This window comes from Geospiza fortis, unplaced genomic scaffold (genome assembly GCF_000277835.1).
Source record: "Geospiza fortis unplaced genomic scaffold, GeoFor_1.0 scaffold201, whole genome shotgun sequence".
In the NCBI taxonomy this organism is placed as follows: Eukaryota; Metazoa; Chordata; class Aves; order Passeriformes; family Thraupidae; genus Geospiza; species Geospiza fortis.
This window is the reverse complement of record NW_005054440.1, coordinates 22,750-44,838: the sequence shown is the minus strand read 5'-3', so window position 1 is coordinate 44,838 and position 22,089 is coordinate 22,750. Positions and strand designations below refer to the sequence as shown.

The 22,089-nt window shown below is 41.5% G+C and overlaps 1 protein-coding gene across 1 annotated transcript in view; it reads right to left on the bottom strand.

Annotated features, from left to right (window-relative positions):
* Positions 1-21,584, bottom strand: part of SERINC5 (serine incorporator 5) — a gene marked incomplete at its 5' end in the record, with an annotated part of 28,414 nt that extends 6,830 nt beyond the window's left edge. Inside the window, 10 exons of the mRNA XM_005427272.2 lie at positions 37-184; positions 885-924; positions 4,005-4,071; positions 5,641-5,767; positions 8,381-8,476; positions 9,237-9,448; positions 11,045-11,138; positions 14,621-14,703; positions 15,043-15,221; positions 21,417-21,584. Of these exons, the coding sequence (XP_005427329.2) occupies positions 37-184; positions 885-924; positions 4,005-4,071; positions 5,641-5,767; positions 8,381-8,476; positions 9,237-9,448; positions 11,045-11,138; positions 14,621-14,703; positions 15,043-15,221; positions 21,417-21,584 (1,214 nt within the window). The remainder of the gene's footprint in view (positions 1-36; positions 185-884; positions 925-4,004; positions 4,072-5,640; positions 5,768-8,380; positions 8,477-9,236; positions 9,449-11,044; positions 11,139-14,620; positions 14,704-15,042; positions 15,222-21,416) is intronic.
* Between the last annotated feature and the right edge of the window lie 505 nt (positions 21,585-22,089).

The window sequence follows — 22,089 nt, the reverse complement described above, 5'->3', positions numbered from 1 at the left end:
TGGCATTAAAGAAACACATTAAAGAAATACACTTACTGGAACCAATGAGTTACCGTCATCATCACATAGAGAGAAGCCAGGAAGAAAACAAAGTGGAAGTAGGCATAACTGTACACTGTGCCCTTCTTCTCATCATAAACCACAGTCTGGCCTCCCCTTTTCTCAACATGCTCTTCAGCATCAGCTGTAAGAGACAGGAAACAAGTTTTGCAAATGTAATGAGAACTGAAAACAGCAGCTGGCTTCACAGAAAACACAGCAAAACATCTACAGTGTGATTTGGGAAAGTGTGATTGACACAGATTGACAAACATTTGAACATTTTCTCATCCGCAGGGCATGGGCCTAAACCCTGAGTGAAAAACTGGACTAAAACTGAAATCCTGCCTTGTAACAGCTTCCTGGTTTACTGAGTAGATTTTGACCACTGAGAGCATTTAAATTGCTCTACCTGTGCAATATTTTTCTGGCAAGTCCAAGCTGATAAACCTGATTGTACCAGGTCTGTAAACAGGACACTCCCTTCCTCTCTCACTCCTCAACTGCAGTCCCTGCAGAGCTGCTGAGCCAAAAGTCCAGCAGCCAGTTACACTCACAGGCATGCCAAAAACAGAGATTACTCTTTGTATGTTGCAGGAATGAAATGTACTTTAAAGAATTATTAACTAGCCTAGTATTCCTAGTATTTTTGAAATGGTGTTGTGACATCTCTTGCTTCTCTCTGTAGCCCAACTTGGAGCACTTCATCTGCTTCAGTTTGCATTCAGTACTCTATTGAATGAGGGTACGAGCAGCTCTCCATCCACAGCTCTGTCTGTACTCTCTCTGTGGCTTTGGTCCACAAGCCACAAATATGGTAAATTGTGCAGAGAAAACATAATTACCGTCTCCGTCAGGTACACAGCAAAAGCAGCAACGAGCTACCTGTGGAATAGACAACAGGAAGGGGTAAGAACCTGTGCTACAGCAAAGCAGAACAGCTGGGGAAGGAAGGTCTGTTATGTCTAAACTACAGACACTAATTTAGAAAAGTCTGGTTTGTATTTCCAACCGTGACAAAACTTAAATTAGGATTTGCTCAGTAGCTCAGAACAGCAGTTTCCAAGCTTTGGAAAAACCTGCTCGGTAAATTTGAAGAAACGAGCCAGTGTTTACAAATTACTCTACCCATTTTACATAACTCTAGGTCCAAAACAGATTCAAATAACAACAACAAAATGGGGAAAAAGCTACAGTAAAGTACATTCATATTTAGAGGACTTATCTATTTAGATGTGTATACAAGTGCTTTTTAGGACATTTCTGTACTAAGATGAAAGTATAATGAACTTTTACAGTTCATTATACATAAGTTGGAAATTACAACTGTACTAGTGTGAAATGTACCTACTTCTTTCGCAAGATTTTGCTGAAATAGAGCCAGAATGGGCACAAGAAGAATTAATAAAAGCAGAAACCTGGTTTTACTATTTTATTTAAATGAAGAGCTCCTTTTTTTTTAACCTGATGGAGAAAGAAAAGCTGAAATTTACACTTTCTGTGTTGAATGGTAATGTATATGGAGAAAAGGCACGGACCATCCAATAAACAAATATAAGAGTATTTCCTGCACCAGACTATGGTAAAAGTGAGCACTTTCTGTAGTGCATCACAAGTACTATTTGTACTCACAGTATCCTTCTTTGGGATTTCTTTTGCTTGTGGTCTGATTAAGACAATAAACCCTGTTAGGAAAATTCACTTTCCTATTACATCAATCAGTCTTTATACATGAAAGTGTGTGAACTTTGTTTACTTGTATTAGTTCACAGCATACTGTACAATGTAATGAGGCACTGGAATTTTACTGGAGACTTTGGTATTGTTCATGCTTAAGTAAAACAAACTAAAGGATTGCCCAGCCCTGGAAATAAGGACATTGCTTCTTGGAAACTTAGAGCTGTCCCTAAGGATAAAACATGGCCCTGGACAGCCAAGGTAAGGCCAGCATCCTAGGGTCTCTAAAACACCTTTGAAACCATAGCAGCATCACAGATAAGTAGCTGTCTCAAGACTGACTTAAAGGATGTCTGGATCAACAGATGAGCAGCAAGACTGCTGCAGAAATATAGAAAACTTTGCAGCGTTTTATTAGAATTAGTAATGATGGTGTGGTACCAGTGATTAGTCAAATCATGCTGCACCTGAATGCCTGAATGGTAGAAGACCCTTGTATAAAACCACATTGAATTAATATTTATTGAGTTGCTTTGCACTTCTAAACTTTATGTTTTAGTTTATCCCCTGTTGCAGGGACTGGTTACATGCTTTCCCAGACAACAGGTCTTTAAAGTAAAATGTCCAGCAGAAACATCAAGTGGGAGGTTCACTGGGAGATTCACCCCACATATCCCTGATTACCTGTACTCAGTGGGTTCACAAACTCAGGAAAAGCCAAGAAGTTTATTCTTTCTCAAAAGACTGTCTGAGACTTTATGTAAACCTTTTTCTACTCTTGTTGTGCCAAGTCTCACCCGCAGCGCCAGCCTGCCTTATGCAGGGGCTGTACTCACATTCTGAAGCAAGCACGGGGGTTCCCTTCAACATTTTAACCAGTTGTAATCTAGTCCTGGCACAGACTGAAATTAGCAATGCTGGCCCACCTGCCCTAACCCCTAACACAGCTGGCCTCCAGCAGAGTTGACAAACCTTCTCTGGGCTGGAGGCAATCAGAGTGCAGCTGGTTGCTTTTCAGCAGTCCTTTCTTTATATTTACATTTAGTGGCTCTTCTACACTCTTCAAAACCCAAAAATCCAGAATTAATCCAGTGCGGGAGTACTCTGGCTGACGAGACGGACCTTCCCGGTGAGGGGCCACATCCCAAATCCACGCCGTGCCATAGGTCCCAGCCTTCCTGCTGCTCCTCCACAGGGCACAGAGCCACACCTCTGGCAGAGCCTCCTACAGCTGGCAGAGGAGGTGCAGGGGCACAAAGAGGGTTGTTTTCTCTGCAGTGCTCCCTGTCCTGCCCCTCAGCACGGGTGGGAAGGCACAGGCCCCGCCAGGACCTGCCTAAGGCAGGCCATGCCAGGTCTGTGCTCCGTGCCCAGCAGGCAGCGAGGGCTGGGCTGGCACTGGAGCCCTGTCCAGCCGCAGCATCCTGCCACAGGGCAGCGCCCCGGCACCCTGGCACTCCCACACTGGAATGCCTTGTGATTCCCCACGCCCAGCTACTGCAAACACCAAAGGCCTCAGCAGATACCTCTGCGTTTTTGAACTCTCACACTCTGATTAAAGACTTGTGAAATAGAAGCTAAAACTGCAGATGCAAGTAACACCAATGCAGAGAGAGCTAGGGATGGAGACTTATCTTCCAAACACACACACATATTTGAAGAGCATCACTAGCAAGCCTAAGCAAGGTCAAACTGTTACTTAGCAAAATCCCACTGATTTCCCAGAGTTTTCTGGGTGTTCCCAGGACAAGGAAGGCAAAGTAACAGGTAGGTGGAACAAAGAAACTTGTACAGCTGAAACAGGGACAAGAAATACAATCAGAGATTAAATTATAGGCAAAAAGAAAGGAACTACTTATGTATTGAAATAAAAATAAGATATAAGAACTCAGGATCTTAGTTGCCATGAGAACAAAGGCAACCAGGACTGAAAATATTCAAGAACTCCTCCAATTTTTCTTCTGGTAGCTTTCCAGCACACTTTTCCCTTAAATGAGAGGACATGAGCTCATGTCAAACACAAGATTTACAGGAAGTCAGCAGGATGCTGAATAAACTTCAAGAGCAGCAAATAGTTTCAGTACACAAAGGCACCTCCACAGGACCAGCAACACCTACAGAAGAGCCAATGTGGATAAATGTTCTGACGAGTCCATGCCCAGAGGCACATAGCATACATGCTACCAAGAATAACTTCTCTTTTCAGATTACTGGCCACACAAACAACAGCAATAAAAGCATGGAGAAAAGTCTACACAAAAAGCCTGTGTGAAGAAGCAAGAACTCACTTCAGTTTCAGCTGTTGCATATATTCCTCTCAGTGCCTCTGAGCTTGCACGTGTTGTTGAGGTCAAACTAGGAGGAAAAGAAGACAGTGTCAAAGCCCTGGGCATAACTGCAGAACTCTTCAACATCACAGCAAACACAAATAGTCTACTCCCATGTCTCAGCCAAGCATTTGCCTCGATGCTATCATCAAGCACCAAGCATGTGAGACGTCTGTCCTGCACTAGGTAGAAACCAGCCTGGCAGATGGCCACTGGCCAGCTCAGACTGAATCATGAGCTTAAAAGTAGGTCACTCTAGAAAGGTGATGAATTCACCATCTGACAGCAGCAAAATCTAAGCGCTCCAATTTGCAAGCCAGAAGAGATCTCCCCTGCTGTGCACAACCAGTGCATTTATACTCAGTTCACAGCCATCACTTTGGCTCAGCATTTCTGTAAAGGCTTTGCCAACAAACTCACAGGTCTCTGGCAGTCAGTTTTCAAAAGTAAATTACCAGCAACTGTTGTTCAGTGTAACAGTTCCTAGAAATTACTTTCTTGCATGACTGCAGTTATCTGTGGGGGAATCCCTTCTAATTTCTTCTGACAGGAAATTTCTTCTTGCCCTGTCCTGCTCTTTTAGGATGTGAAATGCAAACTTCCCATTACCCAGCCTTGGTGTACACACTGAGCCTTGGCAAGCAACACTTCAAAGCACCCCCCTTGCTTACCTCCCCAGCTACATGGTACAGTTCAGTGGCAGACTACATGAATATTGTCTGTGTGCTGAAACACCTCCCTGATGCACTCTAAGTGCCCTTCTAATGTGAACTAGGTCCGTGATATCTGTATTTATCTATTTTGTATCAGAACAAAATGGAACACGTGTATCTGATAAACAGAAGAATAAGTCTCTTGTTTTCACTTCACAAAAATATGAAGAGGTTTCTGAATGCGAATTTTTAAGTGGACTGATTCAGTAGCAGAACCTGCTCAAAAATCTGCAGCAGACAGGCAGTGCTGTCTCCTGCCAAGCTGCACAGTCAAAACAAATGACACACCACCTTTCAATCACTGGCAACTCCCTGTCCCAGAGCATAACTTAATTTATTGAAGTGAGCTGCAATAATATAAGATGAACATCAAAGATGAGCAGCACAGGGGTTTATTTAGAGCAGATCAATGGCAAATCCTGATGGCAATACTGCGCTTATCATTTTTCAAAGGATGCCCTAAACCCTCCCAACTGTTTATTTGTTTTAAAGATCTTCAAGGACAGTCAAGGACCTTCAAGCACAGCCTCTGCTAGGAGGCTACAAAAATTTCAGATAGATTTTTCAAGTGAATGTATAGAGTTTTAGAGTTCAACATTGAGATTACTTGGGATCATGGACAGGTGGAATTTCTTTCCCTCTGCCTCTAGATAAATTGCCCTATTTGATTTTAAAGAAATATATTTGTTTCCAAATTTGTATTATCTTGTTGAACACTTTTAGCTAAAACATCTAAAACTCTGAAGCTGAGGAAAATACAAACCTTCCAGCTCAGCTTTATCCCACACTTCTCTGTGACTTTGCATGAGGCCTGCTATAAGCCTTCACTCTTTGGACCACAACATTACTTTTACAGAAAGGTAACTGCAAACTCCCAGACTTACCAAGAATATAAAATGCAGCCAAACAGAATCGTAGTACCCAAGCCAGTAACCAGGTTTTCATCTCTGTGCAGGCCTTGACTGAATTCAGGTACACAGATTGTGATATTCCGGTTGTTTTCATCCAGGACTTCACAAACAAACAAAAAGAACAGTTTGCAGAGCTCATTTCATTCCATTTTAAAGTAGTCTTCAGACTGAAGGCTTTAACTGAATTTTTATTACCTGACAGTAGGTAGATAAATTTCAGTTGTTTCTGTCTATTTCTTAGAAAGATCACAAAGAAAAAATGGGCAAATCTGACCTAGCAGACTCTGTGTTTCAGACAAAACAAAAAATGCAACTTAGTAGGGTACTAAAATTTCCTGTCTGACCACAACAGACAAGCAAGGGAAAAAACAAGTGTTTTGTGAACTAAGAAACAGGAAGTTGGAAGTCTGCCAACACTTCACCCAAGGCTACAAAACTATGTAAGACCAAGACAGTACAGACCTCAGACCAAAAATCTCTTTGACAGCAAGGGTGCCTTGAGGACAGCTATGAAATCCATACACAGTAAAAAAAGGCAGTTGGTAGTTGCCCGGTTCTCAGCCAAATCAATGTTAGGTAAATTCACGGCAAACCTGAGTAACAGGGCTGGGACCCCACAGTAAGTACCAGCCCCTCACACGTTCTCTAGCACATGCCGCTGTGAAAGCTGACAACCAAATGTGGAGTCCTTAGCACACAGACAGGCAAAGGAGCACCTCTGAGAGCAGATGACAACTGTGAGAATTCTCAGGCAAGGGAAAACAAGGAGGTCTGAGAGCGTGCTTGATGCAAACTCTAACAAATGCAATAACCATACTTGCAATATATACAAGAAGAATTAGAACATTCACGCTGAAGACTTTGTCTGTGACAAGCATGAAGCAACACAAGGCGTATGATTTAATTCCACATATTACTTTCTTCCCCATCTTCTTTTTACACTGTGGACAGACTTTTGATGCCTTCTAAATTTAACATTATATTAATTCAAAACATGGCTAAAGTTCCATAAGTAAATTTTACACCTAAATACTGTCTGGTTTACTTCCTAACTCCAGAATACTCCTGCGTGTATATCTGTACCTACACAAGTATGACAGACTTTTCCCCCGACCTCTCCCCTTTCTTCCTGAGAGGTGTCTGTATAAACTTTTCCTTCCTGTCATTGAACTCATTTTCCTCTAGCTATTTTTGTTTCAGCTATTGAACACTAAAAGTTGGGTAATAATAAAGAAAGGGTGTACTAAGTCAAACCAGAAAAATCTTCTCTAAGTGAAAAGAATGCTTCCAATGCAAACATAGGAACCTGACATTTATTTGGGTAAAGGAAAGTTTGAACTGAGCTGTAAAGTCTTGCTCTGGTTTTGCTGTGTCAAGAACTTAAAATGCTAGTGAGTTCCATACTCCTGAACTGCAATACTAGTGACTGAAAGGCAAGTGGAGTTCAAGAGCTCTGCTGGAGAACAGCACCATCTCAGCTGCAACATAACTCTGAGACACAACTCCAAGTCCTTTCTTTGAATATTTCCTCTCAAAATGAAATACAAGTGGTACTCAAGTTTTTGCTTCATTAGGAGTCCAGGTCTACTTAGCAGACTAATTCTAGGAGAAAAATGTGTCATATTAGTATCCACTTTGATGGCCAGCACATACTAACTGGATCTTGTACACTTTTGGATGGAGCTGATCACCCACCTTCTTCCAGAGGAATCCAAGAGCCATTTGTTCCAACCCTCTCCTATCATGTGACCTAACACATTATGTATTTTGTCATATTCAGTATTAACAGAATGTGTACTCGTCACAGGAGGAATAGGCTACAAGACTTTGGGAAATTTGTTCACAGGAAATGGTACAACAGATGCAACTCACCCAAGGTAAGTAAAGTGCCCCTAGACCAAAGCATTTAACACCCAGGGAGAGTGCCAGTTGCAGAGTCTCTTGGCTGCACAGATTTATTGGTACCATTTGCAATTTTTTTCTGTGAAGACCAAACGCAGCACTTCTATATCCCTGAGTCTGCTAATCCAGGTTCGCTAAACTCTTGCTTTTAATACACAACATGTTTTAAAGCATTTATATTGGGAAAAATGTGTATTTTATGATTGGCTTTTTGCAATTATTAAAACGAATATTATATGTGTAATGTTAGAAAGTTATGCTGTATTAATTTTCTTAGGCTATAATATAATGTCAAAATAGAAGCTCTGCTATGTAAGATACTTTTTTTAAAGAGAGGAATGAGGTACTCCCACTGAGATAGCAGCCAGAGGACACCTAAATCTTTCAGAGGAAAAGAATTTATTGCTCTCTTATCAGAAGGAAACTAACCTCTTCCTGCCTCGTTCAGCCCTGAAGAGTCAGGATGAAGAGGAAGAAGTTGATACTGACCAGACAGAATCCTTTGTTTGAATGGAATTTATGCATCATGTATGAGATGTATGAATATGCAACAGGTTATTGTTTTTAAGGGTTAATCCTCTGTTAAAGTGTGTGTCTTTTTTTGGACTTATTCTGCCCAGAAAAAGATACCCAGACCATCCATAACTCTTTGTTCTTATTGTCTCATATTGTTCTAATCCCTAATTGTCCAAATTTTTATTACTCTAATCTTATTACTATTTTTATAATCATTTTATTACTATTAAACTTTTAAAATTTTAAAACCAAGTGACTGGTGTTTTTCACATATGTAAAGCAATAGATAACTTACTTGTTTCTGGTGGTTTGCTGGATAGTGCTGAGAAAGTGAGGTACATGACATAGCAGCTGATGACTCCCGACTGCAGCAAGCCAGAATGGGGCTGGCCTTTACAAGAGTGAGGAAAATTAGTTATTTTTGTAGACACTTTAGCAAACTGAAAAAGAAATTTATATCTTTTAAAGAACAGCACACCAGTATTCTTTTTTTTTTTCACTTAAGGTAGTTAGTAAGTGTTTGAGGCAGTTAAGATACAGTTCCACTGTCCAATAAAGAGGAAAAATGTCTATCCTTTAGTTCAATGGGCTGTTTTAGGAAAGCATTAGTGATTCCTGTGTAAGTAAAGAATCACCTCTGTGCTTTTGCAAAACACAGCTGCTTTTCAAATGCTGCCACAATAATTTTATTTGCCCGTAAAATGTCTGTTGGAGTCACACTAATATTTTCAGCCCAATGTATGCAAAATACTAACAGCACACAAAGTATAAAATTCTGCTGGTAACTCCACCAGGCCCAAACTCTGCAAACAATAAATCCTAAGAAGTCAAAAGTAAATAGTAAAACAGTAGTGAGTTTGAGAGCTACCACAGCCAGACCTAGATAAATTTCACAACACAGTGGCAGCCATCAGCATGTGGGTGTTCTCTACACTATGTGCTTGATGGCACACCCAGAACATCTCACACCTCTGCAGTTTCAGCAGTCAAGCTGACAAGGAGCGACAGCACTTCACAAGGTAGATAAAGATTCAAGAGCAGCACTAGCTCTGAACTATCATTAGACTTTGCGCCCAGACATGGCTGATGCCTCTGGGCACACGACCAGGGCAGCACCAAAGCCCAGGAGGAGAGCAGGCCCGGGGACTCACGGTTCTGGACGCAGGGCGAAATGGCCACCAGGGACACCAGGAGGCACAGGCCGCCGTTCACCCCGATCAGCACCTTGTTGTGCAGGCAGCCCTCCGGGCGCGTGTAGAACAGAGCCATGAGCACCAGAGCTGCCACGGCAATGGAGTACAGCGTGAGAGTCACCAGGGCTAGCAGGCCATTCCACACCTGCTTGTGGTTTGCACCTGCAGTCCTGCAGAGAGAGAGACAAGCATCCTATCTTTGTCTTCCCTTGCCCAGAACATAAAACTCTAACAGCTCGAGAGTTCATATCCTCAAAGACAAAAGACAGTGTTTCCTTTCCCGAAGCACACGTGCGTCATGACACCAGCACAGATTCTTGCAAGGTTCCTACCCATGAAACAGAGGGAAACATTCCTTAGCATCAGTGTTTATCTTCTGTACTATCACAATCAGCTCCTTCTGATTGTAATTTTAGCCCAGTAATTATAATAATTATAGCCCAGTGCTGACTCCCAGAACTCCCAGGAGTTCTCTAGGATCAGCCCATCAGCACATCTCAGCTCAACACTTCAGGTGTTTCCTCAGCAGCAGCTCCAAGTACCGCAGGCTGGGCTAGCGAGTGGTGCTCTCCACACAACGAAACCAGAGGTTTATGCTCATGGCATAGCCTCTCTTCTGCTCTTTGTACTACCTTGGAAGTTCTACTACTCTTTCACTCAAAAAGCCTCCTCTCCACTTGAGTCTAATCACCGGTCTCCCTAAGTTAAAGAGTGGTTCATCTTGTTTTCCTTTCTTCACCTTCCAAACATCTCTAGCAAAGCCCACCAGGGTTTAAAAGGAGCAACTAAAACAGCTGTTTTGAAAGAATGGGCTGTTTTGTAGATGGAAAGTCTTTTCAGTGGGGTTTCTTTCCTGTGATTTTGTGGAAACTTATTTTAAAAGAGTACCTAATGTAAAGAAAGCTAAGGTTAAATGCTGGTGCTGGAAGTCTTTCATCCACAAAAAACCAGCAACAGTAATTAGTACTAAAAATATCTGTGGTATAAGGAGTTCTCACCTCTTCGTCCCTGAAACAGGAATTCATCAAAGCTGAAGGTTTGCTAAAACTCTTTCTTAGCAGGTATTTTAATTAGAACAAGAAAGAGCTGCAAGAGTTTGTAGAGGAGGAAATGTGAGACAGAAAGGGTGGAGGTGGAGGCAGGAGAATACATGTCAGAGGAAAACTTAAATATTTTAATTTGATGAGAGGTGAAGGGCTAGGACAGTAATAGAAAATATACTTGAACCAAAAATGAAATCAATGCCCAAATATTGTATATCCAGGCTGATAATGGAATCTTGCCTATTTAGATGACAAGAAAGAAGTTGAACACGAATTAGCAGTCTTCAGTTGAAAAAGAAAATTGGCGTGCATTAAGCTGACATAGACAAAGCAGGATTTATCAGTTCACAACATTGCACACAGTTTCACTATTACATTTTGCAACTCCAGTTTTATTCTCTTGCACCACTCCACTTAGCAGATGTATTTTCATATAAAATATACAATAACTTAAAGTAAGAAATTTTTGCATCCCAAGACACTACTACTTAATGGAAGCCAAGCAGTTCAGGTAAGAATAAATCAGCAGAGTAGAAGTGAGCAATGAGGAAACGCTTCTGTTGGGGAAGGAGAAGGTAAATGAAGCAAATATGAACAACTCTGATTCAAGTGTCTTCTTTCAAAAATTACATCCAAGACACATCTACATTCTTTGTTATGAGAAAAGTATTGGTCAGGAGTCCACCAGAATTTTAAGCAAATAACTACTTGCCCAACACATACCAATTCTTATTCCACTTGTGTGCGAACTCAACCAGCAGGATGAGCTGAATGGCAATGAAAAGGAACCCTCCTGTTGCTCCAACATAGCGCCAGGCTGCAAGGCAGAGAGACAGAAAATAGATCAAACGCCTTTCCCTTGAGATAAAATGGATTTATTGTCTATGCAGTGAAGCTGTTAATGTGGTTGAATATCTCAAGCTCACAAATGTAGCATGAGATGAGAGATTTCAGATTAAAGGCCAGCTCAGTTAACTCAAGATTAGCTCCCTTATGAATTCAGCTTGCAACCTGCTACATTTTCAATATAATCATGTCAGGACAGCTACTGGGTTGTCCCTAACCTAGAAAATTTTTGTGGAGCCTATGAGTTACTACGTTCAGACAGAAAATACTGAAACCTTTATTTGTGACTGACAGAAAGGAGGTGGTGTGAAGGCTTTCCACAGGAATCTAAACCCTGAAACTGAAGGTAGTGGAACCCAGTCATTACTAAAACGGGCAATTTCTTATCTTCCAGATTCCAGTACCACAGAAAAACAAAGGTGGGGTTTATCTATTCACAAATGCTGTTCCAAGCCACTCCCAAGGAACACTTAGTATTCACTGACTGGTTTTAGGACAGGTTATTTGGGTACTTAACTGTTGACCTACATATACTGCATTTGGGTAGCTGCTTGGATGTTTTAGACAACAGATTTCTTACATGCAACATCAGATGTGTCTGAGGAAATACAGATATCTATTTTAATTTTTAGCTGTATATACAGCTTGTGCTGCTCTGCAGTACACAGCCTACAAATTACTCCAGGTGTGCAACTGATTTCAGTGAAAAAAAGACCAAGAAGTACATCAGCAAAATTCAGCCATATCCTTCCATTGTGCTTTCCTTTTGAAAAAAAGCCTGTGTAAGTTAAGTGGAAGAATGGAACAGTCAGGGCTCATTTCCATTAGCAGCTCATGTAGAGATTTTTTTTCTTACGCTATCATAAGCTCATTATTTAAAAGCAAGCAAAAATGTCATTATCTGGTTTGCTAAACATATTGTATACACTTGACAGGCTTCTTCAAACATACAAAACAAAAAAACGGATTAAGTAATTCTGAAAAAGAGTACATAAAAAACAGGCAGGGCACAGAGTGGCATGTGTATTTGGGAAAGGGAGAGTAGGAAAGGTCAGACCACCAATGGAGTGAATAATTAAATAGACTCTCCTGATCTCCCTCTGCCACGGTATACTGCAGACATTTATGGATCAATCACAGGTAAGATCAGCATAGCCAGTGTGGATTTAACACTACAACCCACAGAAACCTACTGCTTGCACATAATCTTCCTCCCCCATGATTAACAAACTGTTTGGGAAACATGGCAAGAGATTTAATTTTTCAAGAAAAAAAAAAAAAGCAGTTGGGAGAATGACTCTCTCCCTCTAAAAAAAACCCAAACCAAACCAACCAACCAAAAGACAGTGTAAGTTTCTTGAAGGAAGGGGAGAAAAGCCCACAAATATACTATACCCAAACCATTTGTAAATTTCAAATTCAGGGGAAGACTAGATGTCAGTTTAGCAGGAGTTGCTGGAGTGAAAAGTCGTGAGCTAGTTTGGGGAAGAAAGCTTGTTATGCTGTATCTCCAGACTACATTAGACTGCTGCTGAAAATCAGCATTAAAAAATTCTGTTTCTCCTTTTCTGCAAACACATAAGTTCATTGTGAGAAATGCATGTATTTTATGATTGGCTTTTCGCAAATATTAAAATGAATATTATATGTGTTGTGTTAGCAAGTAATGCTGTATTAATTCTCTTAAGTACTGTATAGTTTTAAGTTATAAAAAATTGCTAAAATAGAAACTATGCTATATAAGATGCTTTGTTTAAAAGAGAGGACTCGCAGCGAGATAACAGCCACAGGACACCTAAATCTTTCAGAAGAGAAGAATTTATTGCTTTCCTATCAGAAGAAACTAGCTGCTTCCCGCCTCGAAGGCGCCATGGGTGTTGGAAAGGAGAAGTTGACACTGACCAGACAAAAATCCTGTGTTTGAATAAGAATTTATGCATCATGTATGAAGTGTATGAATATGCAACAGGCTACTGCTCTTAAAGATTACTCCTTTTGTTAGAGGTGTGTCCTTTTTCCTGGGCCCGTGCTGCCTGGAAAAAGGTACCCGGACGTCCGTAACTCTTTGTCTTTATTGTCTCATATTGTCTTAAATCCTTATTGTCCAAATTATTATTACTCTGATTGTATTACTATTTTTATAACCATTTTTATTACTATTAAACTTTTAAATTTTTGAAAACAAGTGATTGGCGTTTTTCACATTCCTGAAGATGTTTCACCATGACAAGGGTCACTTGCAAAGATGACAGGCAGTCTCACCTGCTCACAAGCACAAGGCATTGTACTGCTACATCTAATCCAAACAGAACGGGTCCTAAGGACAAACACGTACAGCCATGCCACAGCTTCAGAGAGGACATAGAAGAGGGCCTCAAACTGAGCCAGGGCCAAACAAACAGACAGCAAAAGCAAGAAACTGAATTACACCTGTCAGTGGTTTACTTGTAGTGGTCTTTACTTTAGCTTCCCAGAGTACTGTGCTCATACTCTGCCCACTCTATTCTCTTCCCCATGTTACCCCTCCCTCCTGCCCTTTTAAACATCCTGGCTAGAGCAGATGGGCGTTGAGAACAAGGTAACCAAGCTAGTCTTTGTGGGAGCAGGCAGCATACACAACTGCTCCTTTGCTTTATTGATCCCATCCCATTCCCCATCACCTGTTCAGACCCAACAGCTGAAGGGCTTACAAGGACCTGTAAGATGTACTTACTGCAAATGCAGGACAACAAACTCATCTTGGTATCACCCGGATTTCTGCTCCACAAGATTTCTGCGATAAACTCCCCTCCCAGCTGGCACTTCAGTACTGGGTTAGCACCAGCATGCCTGTGCTGTGCCAGCATTCCTTCCAAAACTGGAAGTGTTTCTGATACGGCATTCTCAGCAGAGCACACGTACCAGGGCCCAAGAACTCTAATTTTACTTTACTGCATGTATACCCCCAACCTGAAAACTAACAACATCCCAAGTTCTTTTGGGGCACTGCAAGTTTCCAGTGCCCAGCAGTGCCCAGCGGGTTACTGTGCCTCCTGGAGCACTGGCACCTCTCCACTGTGCAGCCTGACCGCTGCACTGTGCTAGAGCTACCTGCACAAGCCAAACCAATATGCAGCTCTGTGTTCTTGAGCGAACAACTCCCTCTGCACCATTATAGTTCCATACTTCTTAAAGAATTGGCAAGAATTCTTAAAGAATTGCTGCAGCGACATCGTTTCCTACCACTTCAGCCTGCTCCTGGTCAGAAAAAACATGCTGTTCCCTGCCCATTCACAAGAAGACCATGTAATTTGCACACACAGTGTTGCCCCCAAACACTGTCTTTGCATCTGGCCTGTAAAGGCTTTACTTGAAGAAACAAGGCAATATTCATGTTGATCAGACTTCTTGGATTCCTAACCAGTCACAAGATGGTAGAGGATGAAGCAGCATAACAAAAATAAGAGGACATACCATTGAGGAAAGTGTCCTGATCAGGAATGAAGAAGGCTCCTGAGCACATTGCTGCCAGAACTATAAGTTTAATAAGCCAGAATCTGTATGAGAGAAAAAAAACATCTGGTTGTAATAGGAAATAGAGATTTTCAGCTTTAGTACCACAAGAAATCTTTATTTAAAGAATAATGAGGGAAAAAACCCGTCCTTTGATGACTGATTACCACATTACTCAGTTTTCACTTGACCACATTATTTCTAAAAACAAGATTTTGTTTTCTAAAAACAAGTGAAGATTTTTGAGTTTTGGGGTTTTTTTCTGCCCAGTACTACACCCAAGTAGAAAGTTTGTGGCACAAATTTGTGAAGAGTTGTTAAAATTAGAGTGGAGATGTTAAAATGTTAGATGTTAAAATTAGGCAGCCAAATAAAAAACTCACCCATTATGAATGTATGCTCGGCAACTTTTGCTGTTGTTAATTTTGATGGTGAACAAGAAGAATAAAAAGAAGAAACAGGCCATTCCAAAACAGACTTTGTACACTGCAGAGTATCCCACCAACTTCTCACACATCTCACCTGCCTGAATACCCTTGCACATCTGCTTGTAGAAGGGAATCTGAAAAGCAGAACACATTATATATAAACTGTAAGAAAGGACACAAAGCACACATAAGCACATCTATGTCTTTGCACCACTGACTTTTCACTGGCTTCATTTAATACCTTTGACTTTTGACACCCCTTCAGCCTGGATTTCAGGGTTCAGGGGATATAACAAAATCTAAAACATAAGGGACTGAACTCTTCCAGAGCCTTCTCTCAATTCTTTACATATCCCTTGGGGTACAAGTCCACTTTCCTTCAGCTCTCCTGGTTCATGCCATAACTGCTTATTCCCTCACCCTAGGGATCTTCTCCCTTCTTCCCACGCTGTACAGCAAGAGATTACTTCAGTAATTCAGCTTACATGAGACACACCAGGGGCTTGTGCAGCCCTGGCTGGAAAGACAGACTGAAACACACCCAAGTGTCACAGGGGCAGCAGCCACCCTCCTTTCCATCACAGCTTCTGAAAGGGAGTTGTGCCAGTTGACCTGATTTTGTTTTAAATTAACAGAAAGATGGAATATTCCTGCCTCTCTTGACTCATTAAATATTTGCCTTTGAGGCCATTCCCCATGAAGGGGAAAACAAACAGCTGCACATTTTGGCTTCAGTTTCACCACATGAATATGATGCTGGGTGCTCAGAAAAACAGGTCTGTGTGGCCAGGACCCGCTGCTGTGAGGCATCTCTGTGTAGACATCGGCTCCTCACAGCCAGAGAACCATTCAGCTGCACAGAAATACAGGAATTTAATTAGAAAACCACTATCCATTTCAAAGGAAAAAAGGGCCTCTCTGTATGCTTACAGCCTTCAGCTAAGGCTGGTAAGACCAGTTGAACAGCATTATTAAACCCTCTGGAGCTGACTGCTCTATCCGTGCAGGTGACTGGAGGATAGAGAAGCCAACGTGTAGCAGGACACAGCACGCACAAATCAACAGCTATGGCAAAGGAAACCCCTTTATTCATCAAGCAGGTCAGTACACAAAGCCATAACAATGAAAGAATAACAGGGTCTGTGTGCTAACCATCAGGCAGCATGCCCAGCTGGGTAGAAAGTCCTCTGAGATTCAGGAAACAAGTGATAAACAAGTAAACTGCCAGCTTCCAGCCACCAGGCTCTGAAAGCCTACCTCTCTCAGCAGGGTATGCAACTCCAATCCATGTTCCAGGACTCCAAACCAGTCAGGGGCTCAACAAGCCTCCTAGCAGTTTCTCAAAGAGAGGAGATCACTGCAGCACTTGCGTGGCTGAGCTGAGGGTAGCAAACCTAACTACAATCTGGAGCTGATTTTTGACAGGCTAGAACCAGCTGAGGAGATGAAAACTGCTGTTTCATCTGCTGTTTCATCACCAACAGCACAGCTCTGTGGTGCTACAAGAAGGGACTCAAGCTAGGCCACTCCAAGCTGCTCCTTAACAGCAGTAACTCAGAGATTAGTAGCCACTGCATAAAGAAGCTGGACATTAAAGTAGCTGTGGCTAACTTGCATCCAAGAATTTTTGGAAAGCTCCTGAGAAATTGTCTGGACAATCAGCAACACTTTTCCCAGGTCTTGGAAAGCAATGAAATGTCAGACTGGGAAAACATGCCAGCATTCAAAATGAGCAAACGGATTGACTGGAATAATTATGAGAACTCTCAAAGCTACAGTGATGCCAGGGCAAGCCAAGGTGCCACAACAATGCCAGGGACAGCAACTGGGCTATCAATTACTGCTTTCCTGTTCTTCGCTTATAAGAACCATCAATCAGGAGAGGTTAGAAAATAGTATAATATTGAACTAAAAATATTTCGGGGAAAATTACTTATTTGTTTGACATCGATGATAGTACTCACTAAGGAGACAGATTTTTCCCAGATCTCTTCGTTTTACTTACAAGACTTTCATAACAAAACACAACAAAACAAAAATATCACAGAACTTGATTAACTGACTAGCTAGTTAGAAACAGATCTCTGGGTGCCATAAATAGGCACCTTGTTTAATTGCACAGGTTTCTACAGAAATCTTGATGAGATTTTTGAACTTATACATTCTTTCCTCCTGTAAGTATTAACTTTATTACAGGTCTGGCTGAGAGAAAATAGATGGATTCACAAGAACAATAGCTCAGTTTGCCCTACATAAGCAACAAAGAGTTTAGCTGCCATGTAGTATACACCACGCTATGCAGCAAAAAGTGATGGCCACAGAAACAGTCCCATGAGACTGAATGGTCTTTTAGGAGACCCATGGTCCTGAAGGAAAAAACAAGAATAAAATCAAAGTCTTGGAGACCCTAATAGGGACAACACACAAGCACAGTGCGAGGAACAACAGGATTGGTGTAATAAAAACAGTATGTTTTTGTGAAAGGATAGTCTACTGCTGGGAACAATGTATCAAGGCTATGTGACTTCATTGATAGAAAAAAGACTGATATTTCTTTTCAATCTATAGCTCTGAAACATGTTCAGCTGCTGAGAAGGCTGCCTACCCCACGTGCTTTACCATGCTGGGTATTTTCGATAGCCATCAAGTCACATATTTGTTATTTGCCAAGATACAGTGAAATAGCTACTTTTGTACCTTTAAAAGCAGCAGAAGTTAAATTCTTTGGCCTCGGAGCAGAGGACAAAGCATTCTTGTTGCAGAAATTCAGTATCCGCTCCAATAACACAAACGCCTCAGCTGCTGTGCAAGCAATGATGTTATCACAGCAAAGCTGGCAACCTTCCAGCACACACTGCAGCCTCAGAGATGATCAACATCTGAGCAGCATCTACAGAAACACGACGTCCTGAAGTTGCTCTCCTTTCAGTGCAAGCTGCAAGCACACAGAACCATCGTGGTGCCTGGCCAGCCCCGGGTGGGGTCTGTCAGCACCCAAATGTGTGAGTGCAGGAGTGTGGCAAAGCACATCCCAGGGGAACAGGAAAGGAGAAGTGTGCAGGAACATCCCTGGAGGACCCTGCTTCCACCTGGATGTCCTCATCCAAGGAGGGAGAATATGGCAGGAAAACTTCGTTAAGGACACATGAGTGAAAATCTATGTAAGTGGGAAAGCAAGGGCAAAAATCCCCACGTAAAAATCACCTGTCCTGTGCAGCTGAGAAATTAAATAAAAAACCAAGAAACAATCAGATCAGAACACACCATCACGAATCTATGGCTAAATTTTTATCAGAAATATGCAACGGGCATCTGCACTCAGAACCTTTATTTTTGGCAGCATATTTGGTGTTTAACATGCAATAATGCAGCTAAGGGCCAAGATATAAACCTAGCAGGGGAAATAAGCCTGAAAGTATGTTTTGCTGGAACATGTGACCACCTTGTACTGAAATGCTTTCACACAACTAAACTGAGTTTTACTGGTGTTCATTTTCCTGAAAATGTATTCTTATTTCTCTTTTCATTCATTAAGCAGGACACAGATATTTTCAGACTGAAATCACTAGTTTTGAAAGAGCTTTAACATTAAAAATTTAAATTTAAAAAAAATCTAAACACTGTTTTGAGAGACCAAAACAATTCTTTCCCTTTTCTTCTCTAAATTATCCTTTCCAAGCCTGTAAAATGCAATTTTTTGCTTCAACAGAACATATGCAAGTAAAGCTGTATCTGTTTTTTTTAAAAAACAGCATAACAGGAAAAAAGAAATAGTACATGGATCAAGGTACAGAAGCACAATATGCAGTGCAACTCCATATTGGTCTTATCTGTACTTCTGTCCCTGTCACAGGGCTCACATGTCTTGATTGATGAATACCCAGTCTTTTGCCTTGATATGCAATGTTGCTCTTGCAAAATCTATTTTACATTTTACTATCCGAAATTTTTCTGCAAATAACCATCAACTTCTTCCCTGCTCCTCCACTGCCTCTTGCTTCTTTCCCCAGAGGTCTACTATGTATACTTGGGAACTTAAAGCAAAACGACCAAAGAGAAAAAAACACCTCTCACTGACAAACGAGAGATTCTTTCCATGTAAGATGAGCAAGAGTATTTGAACTGGTAAAGGAGACACATGGTTCCTTGCCAAGATTACAGCTCTAAAAAGGACTGCACTACAATTTGAAATTTGACATTCTTTACCTAAATACAATTTAAAAAATAAAATCTGATTAAAATTAATCAAAATCTGTTCTCTCTCAGGAAAAAAAAAAAAAAGAGACGGTGAGGTCCCAAAAATATCATGCAAAGTATTTGCTTACAGTCTGGCTTCAGGAGCTGGGAGTGTTCCATGACCCGGCCAAAAGCAAAGGAATCAGTAAGTGCACAGCACTTCCAAAACACAGCTCATCACTGAGAAGCTGAGACTGGTTAGTATGAATAAGTATTTTCAAGGTGCACTCCATCAAAACTGTGCTGAATTAGCTTCAGGGGTCTTTGAACTCTTAACAGCCCTGAACATAATTATTAAATTAGAAAGCAGATAAAGAAAGCCTGCTTTCAGATGGTCCATTTCCCATTCAAAGACATCAAATGCTCTAAACTAAGACAGTGATTATCCTTCCACTTCAAACTAACAGCTACTCTTTGTGCCATTTCTTCCCACACTGAGCTTTCAGGACTATGAACTGGAAAAGAAATTTGGCAATACTGAAAAGCATGTTGCTGAAGGCTTCTTGAATCACTTCTCTGTTGGATAAAGAGTATTTTTTGTTAGGGATACAAGCATTAAAACCACACTACTGATGGAAAAGAACTTTATGAAATTTGGATATGAGCACATAATTTGTCTCCCACACACTTAAGTTCCTTGGGTTATTCACTTTATTGCCAAGCTAAGCATCTAGTAAGTCAAAGCAATTCCTGGCAAGCAATTTCATCACGCACATGTTGAACAGTTTTTAAGTCACAGCTTACAGGCAAGCATCACATCTGTCCTGGGTGCTCCTACAGGGTGGTCAGCAACTTCTGGTAGCCTGGGGTAAAATGTAGCACTAGGATAACTCATGCAAAGTGCTATTAAATGATAGAAAATTAGGACAGAACATACAAAGAAGGTACAATCACAAGATGGAAAGGTCACAGGCAGCAGAAGCCCCCCAGTTAGCCTGCTATAAACCCACGGGTTCATCTGTGCTGCAGGAAGGGGGTGCTGCCACCAGCTCCTTCACCTGGGATGCTCTGGAGGGAAGTGTTTCAGAGATAATCAAAAGTCAAGTGCAGAATGTAACCAGGGCATCAGCTTGTCCAGCAACTGATCCAACGAGGAAAGAGGCCTCGCTGTGCAACCTCCCTCTCTTGGGAAAGGAGCACCAAACAACAAGATGTTCACACTGATGGAAGCTTTCTGAGCCTCCAGGACAAGCACATACACAACCCCCAAAGCAGGCCCAATGATGCATTTGATGCATCTTCATTTTTAAGAATTAAGCAATGCAGCCCTTGTTCCCTCTAGTTAAAAGCAGAGTTTTATTACTGTAGTTTGTAGTGGGTGAGAGAGAGGATTTGTGCTACTTGGGTGGTTTCTGAAGCCAAACCAAACATGTGGTACAACAGGACCAGTGTGTGAGCACAAGCAGGCTGGTGACCATTTAGCTTAAGAAAGGTATATTAAGACTCTGAAAGAAAGTTGAGTTTTAAAGTCTAGCTTCAGCCACAGCTCCTTTCATGCTTTTGAAGCTCTCTAATTAAAAAGACAATTAGAGATGAACAATATTTGCTGTGGTTAGAGGCCATGTGAACACAATGACTCAACATACACTGAAGAAAACCCCTTGTAGAGGCTCTGCAGCATTGTGCTTTGCAGTAGTCTGTCACACCAGGAAGGCAGAATTAAAATTGCAACACTTGGAAGAGTTATTTTCTAATTTGCTGCATCTGCTGCTAAACGAGCTGCCAGAGACAAAAATCAAGGTTAGACTGAACTGATTTGTTCTACTAAAACAAGTTCCCCCATACTTCTCCCTCCTGTGTCAGTGCCTGCACAGCAAACCTGGGGTGGGTTCACTGCAGCAGACTTCAACTGAGAGGAAGGATGCTAGGCCTTGGCTCTTCCTGTTGTGAAACATGCTCAGTGGGTGACGGGAAGATGCTGGGCATGGAAAAATCAAGAGACTGAGCATGGAAAATCATCCCATCTGTGTTCTGAAGTAGATAGGTGGAGGAAATTGACCGCCTCTTCTGAGGGAGCACCCCTGTACACAAAGAGCTGTGCAAGGAGCCCCAGTTCTTCCAGGGGCAGCAGTGACCCCATCCCTGCTACTTACGTGAGTTTTCATTTCGTTAGCTACTGTTGTGGACATCATGACACAGCAGATGATGGTCACCAGGATGAAGTAAAGCGCGTACATGAAGCGGGTGCTGGTTGACTGCTTTATCTTGGGGCAGCATTTGCAGCACAAGGAACAAGCAGCAGTACCGCAGCAGCAGGCCAGCTGAAAAGTAAGGCAAAAAACACAAGTAAAAAATCCACCAAAACCCTCCATCTTAAGGTTTCTATTGCAAAAGTTAGACAGCTGGGAGACTTCCTGCAAAACTCCAGATTTTTTCAAGTCCTCTCCTCCCAGCTGAGCAGCATTTAAGTGGAAGCAGACTGTCTTGATTATCAAAACTCACTAGTTTGACGCACATCAGTGTCTAGCTTTCCCAGATTTGCTAACGATGAGAGACAGATTTCCCTGTGTATTTTAGTTTTCTACCAGCAACTGAGGGTCCACCAAGATAAAATCCACAAAACATAGCAAAACCGATGTAAATATTTTATTCAACAAGGATAAAGGTACTGAATAAATCCTGAAAGGGATCTAGATTGAGGTTCATTATTTTCTTGCTGTCAAGAGTATCACTGACTTTCAAAGAACCTGGGTTCACCTTCCCTGCCTTCTACTTTTAGAAAAGCCATATATAAAACACAAAGGTAAGCCTTACTTATATACATAA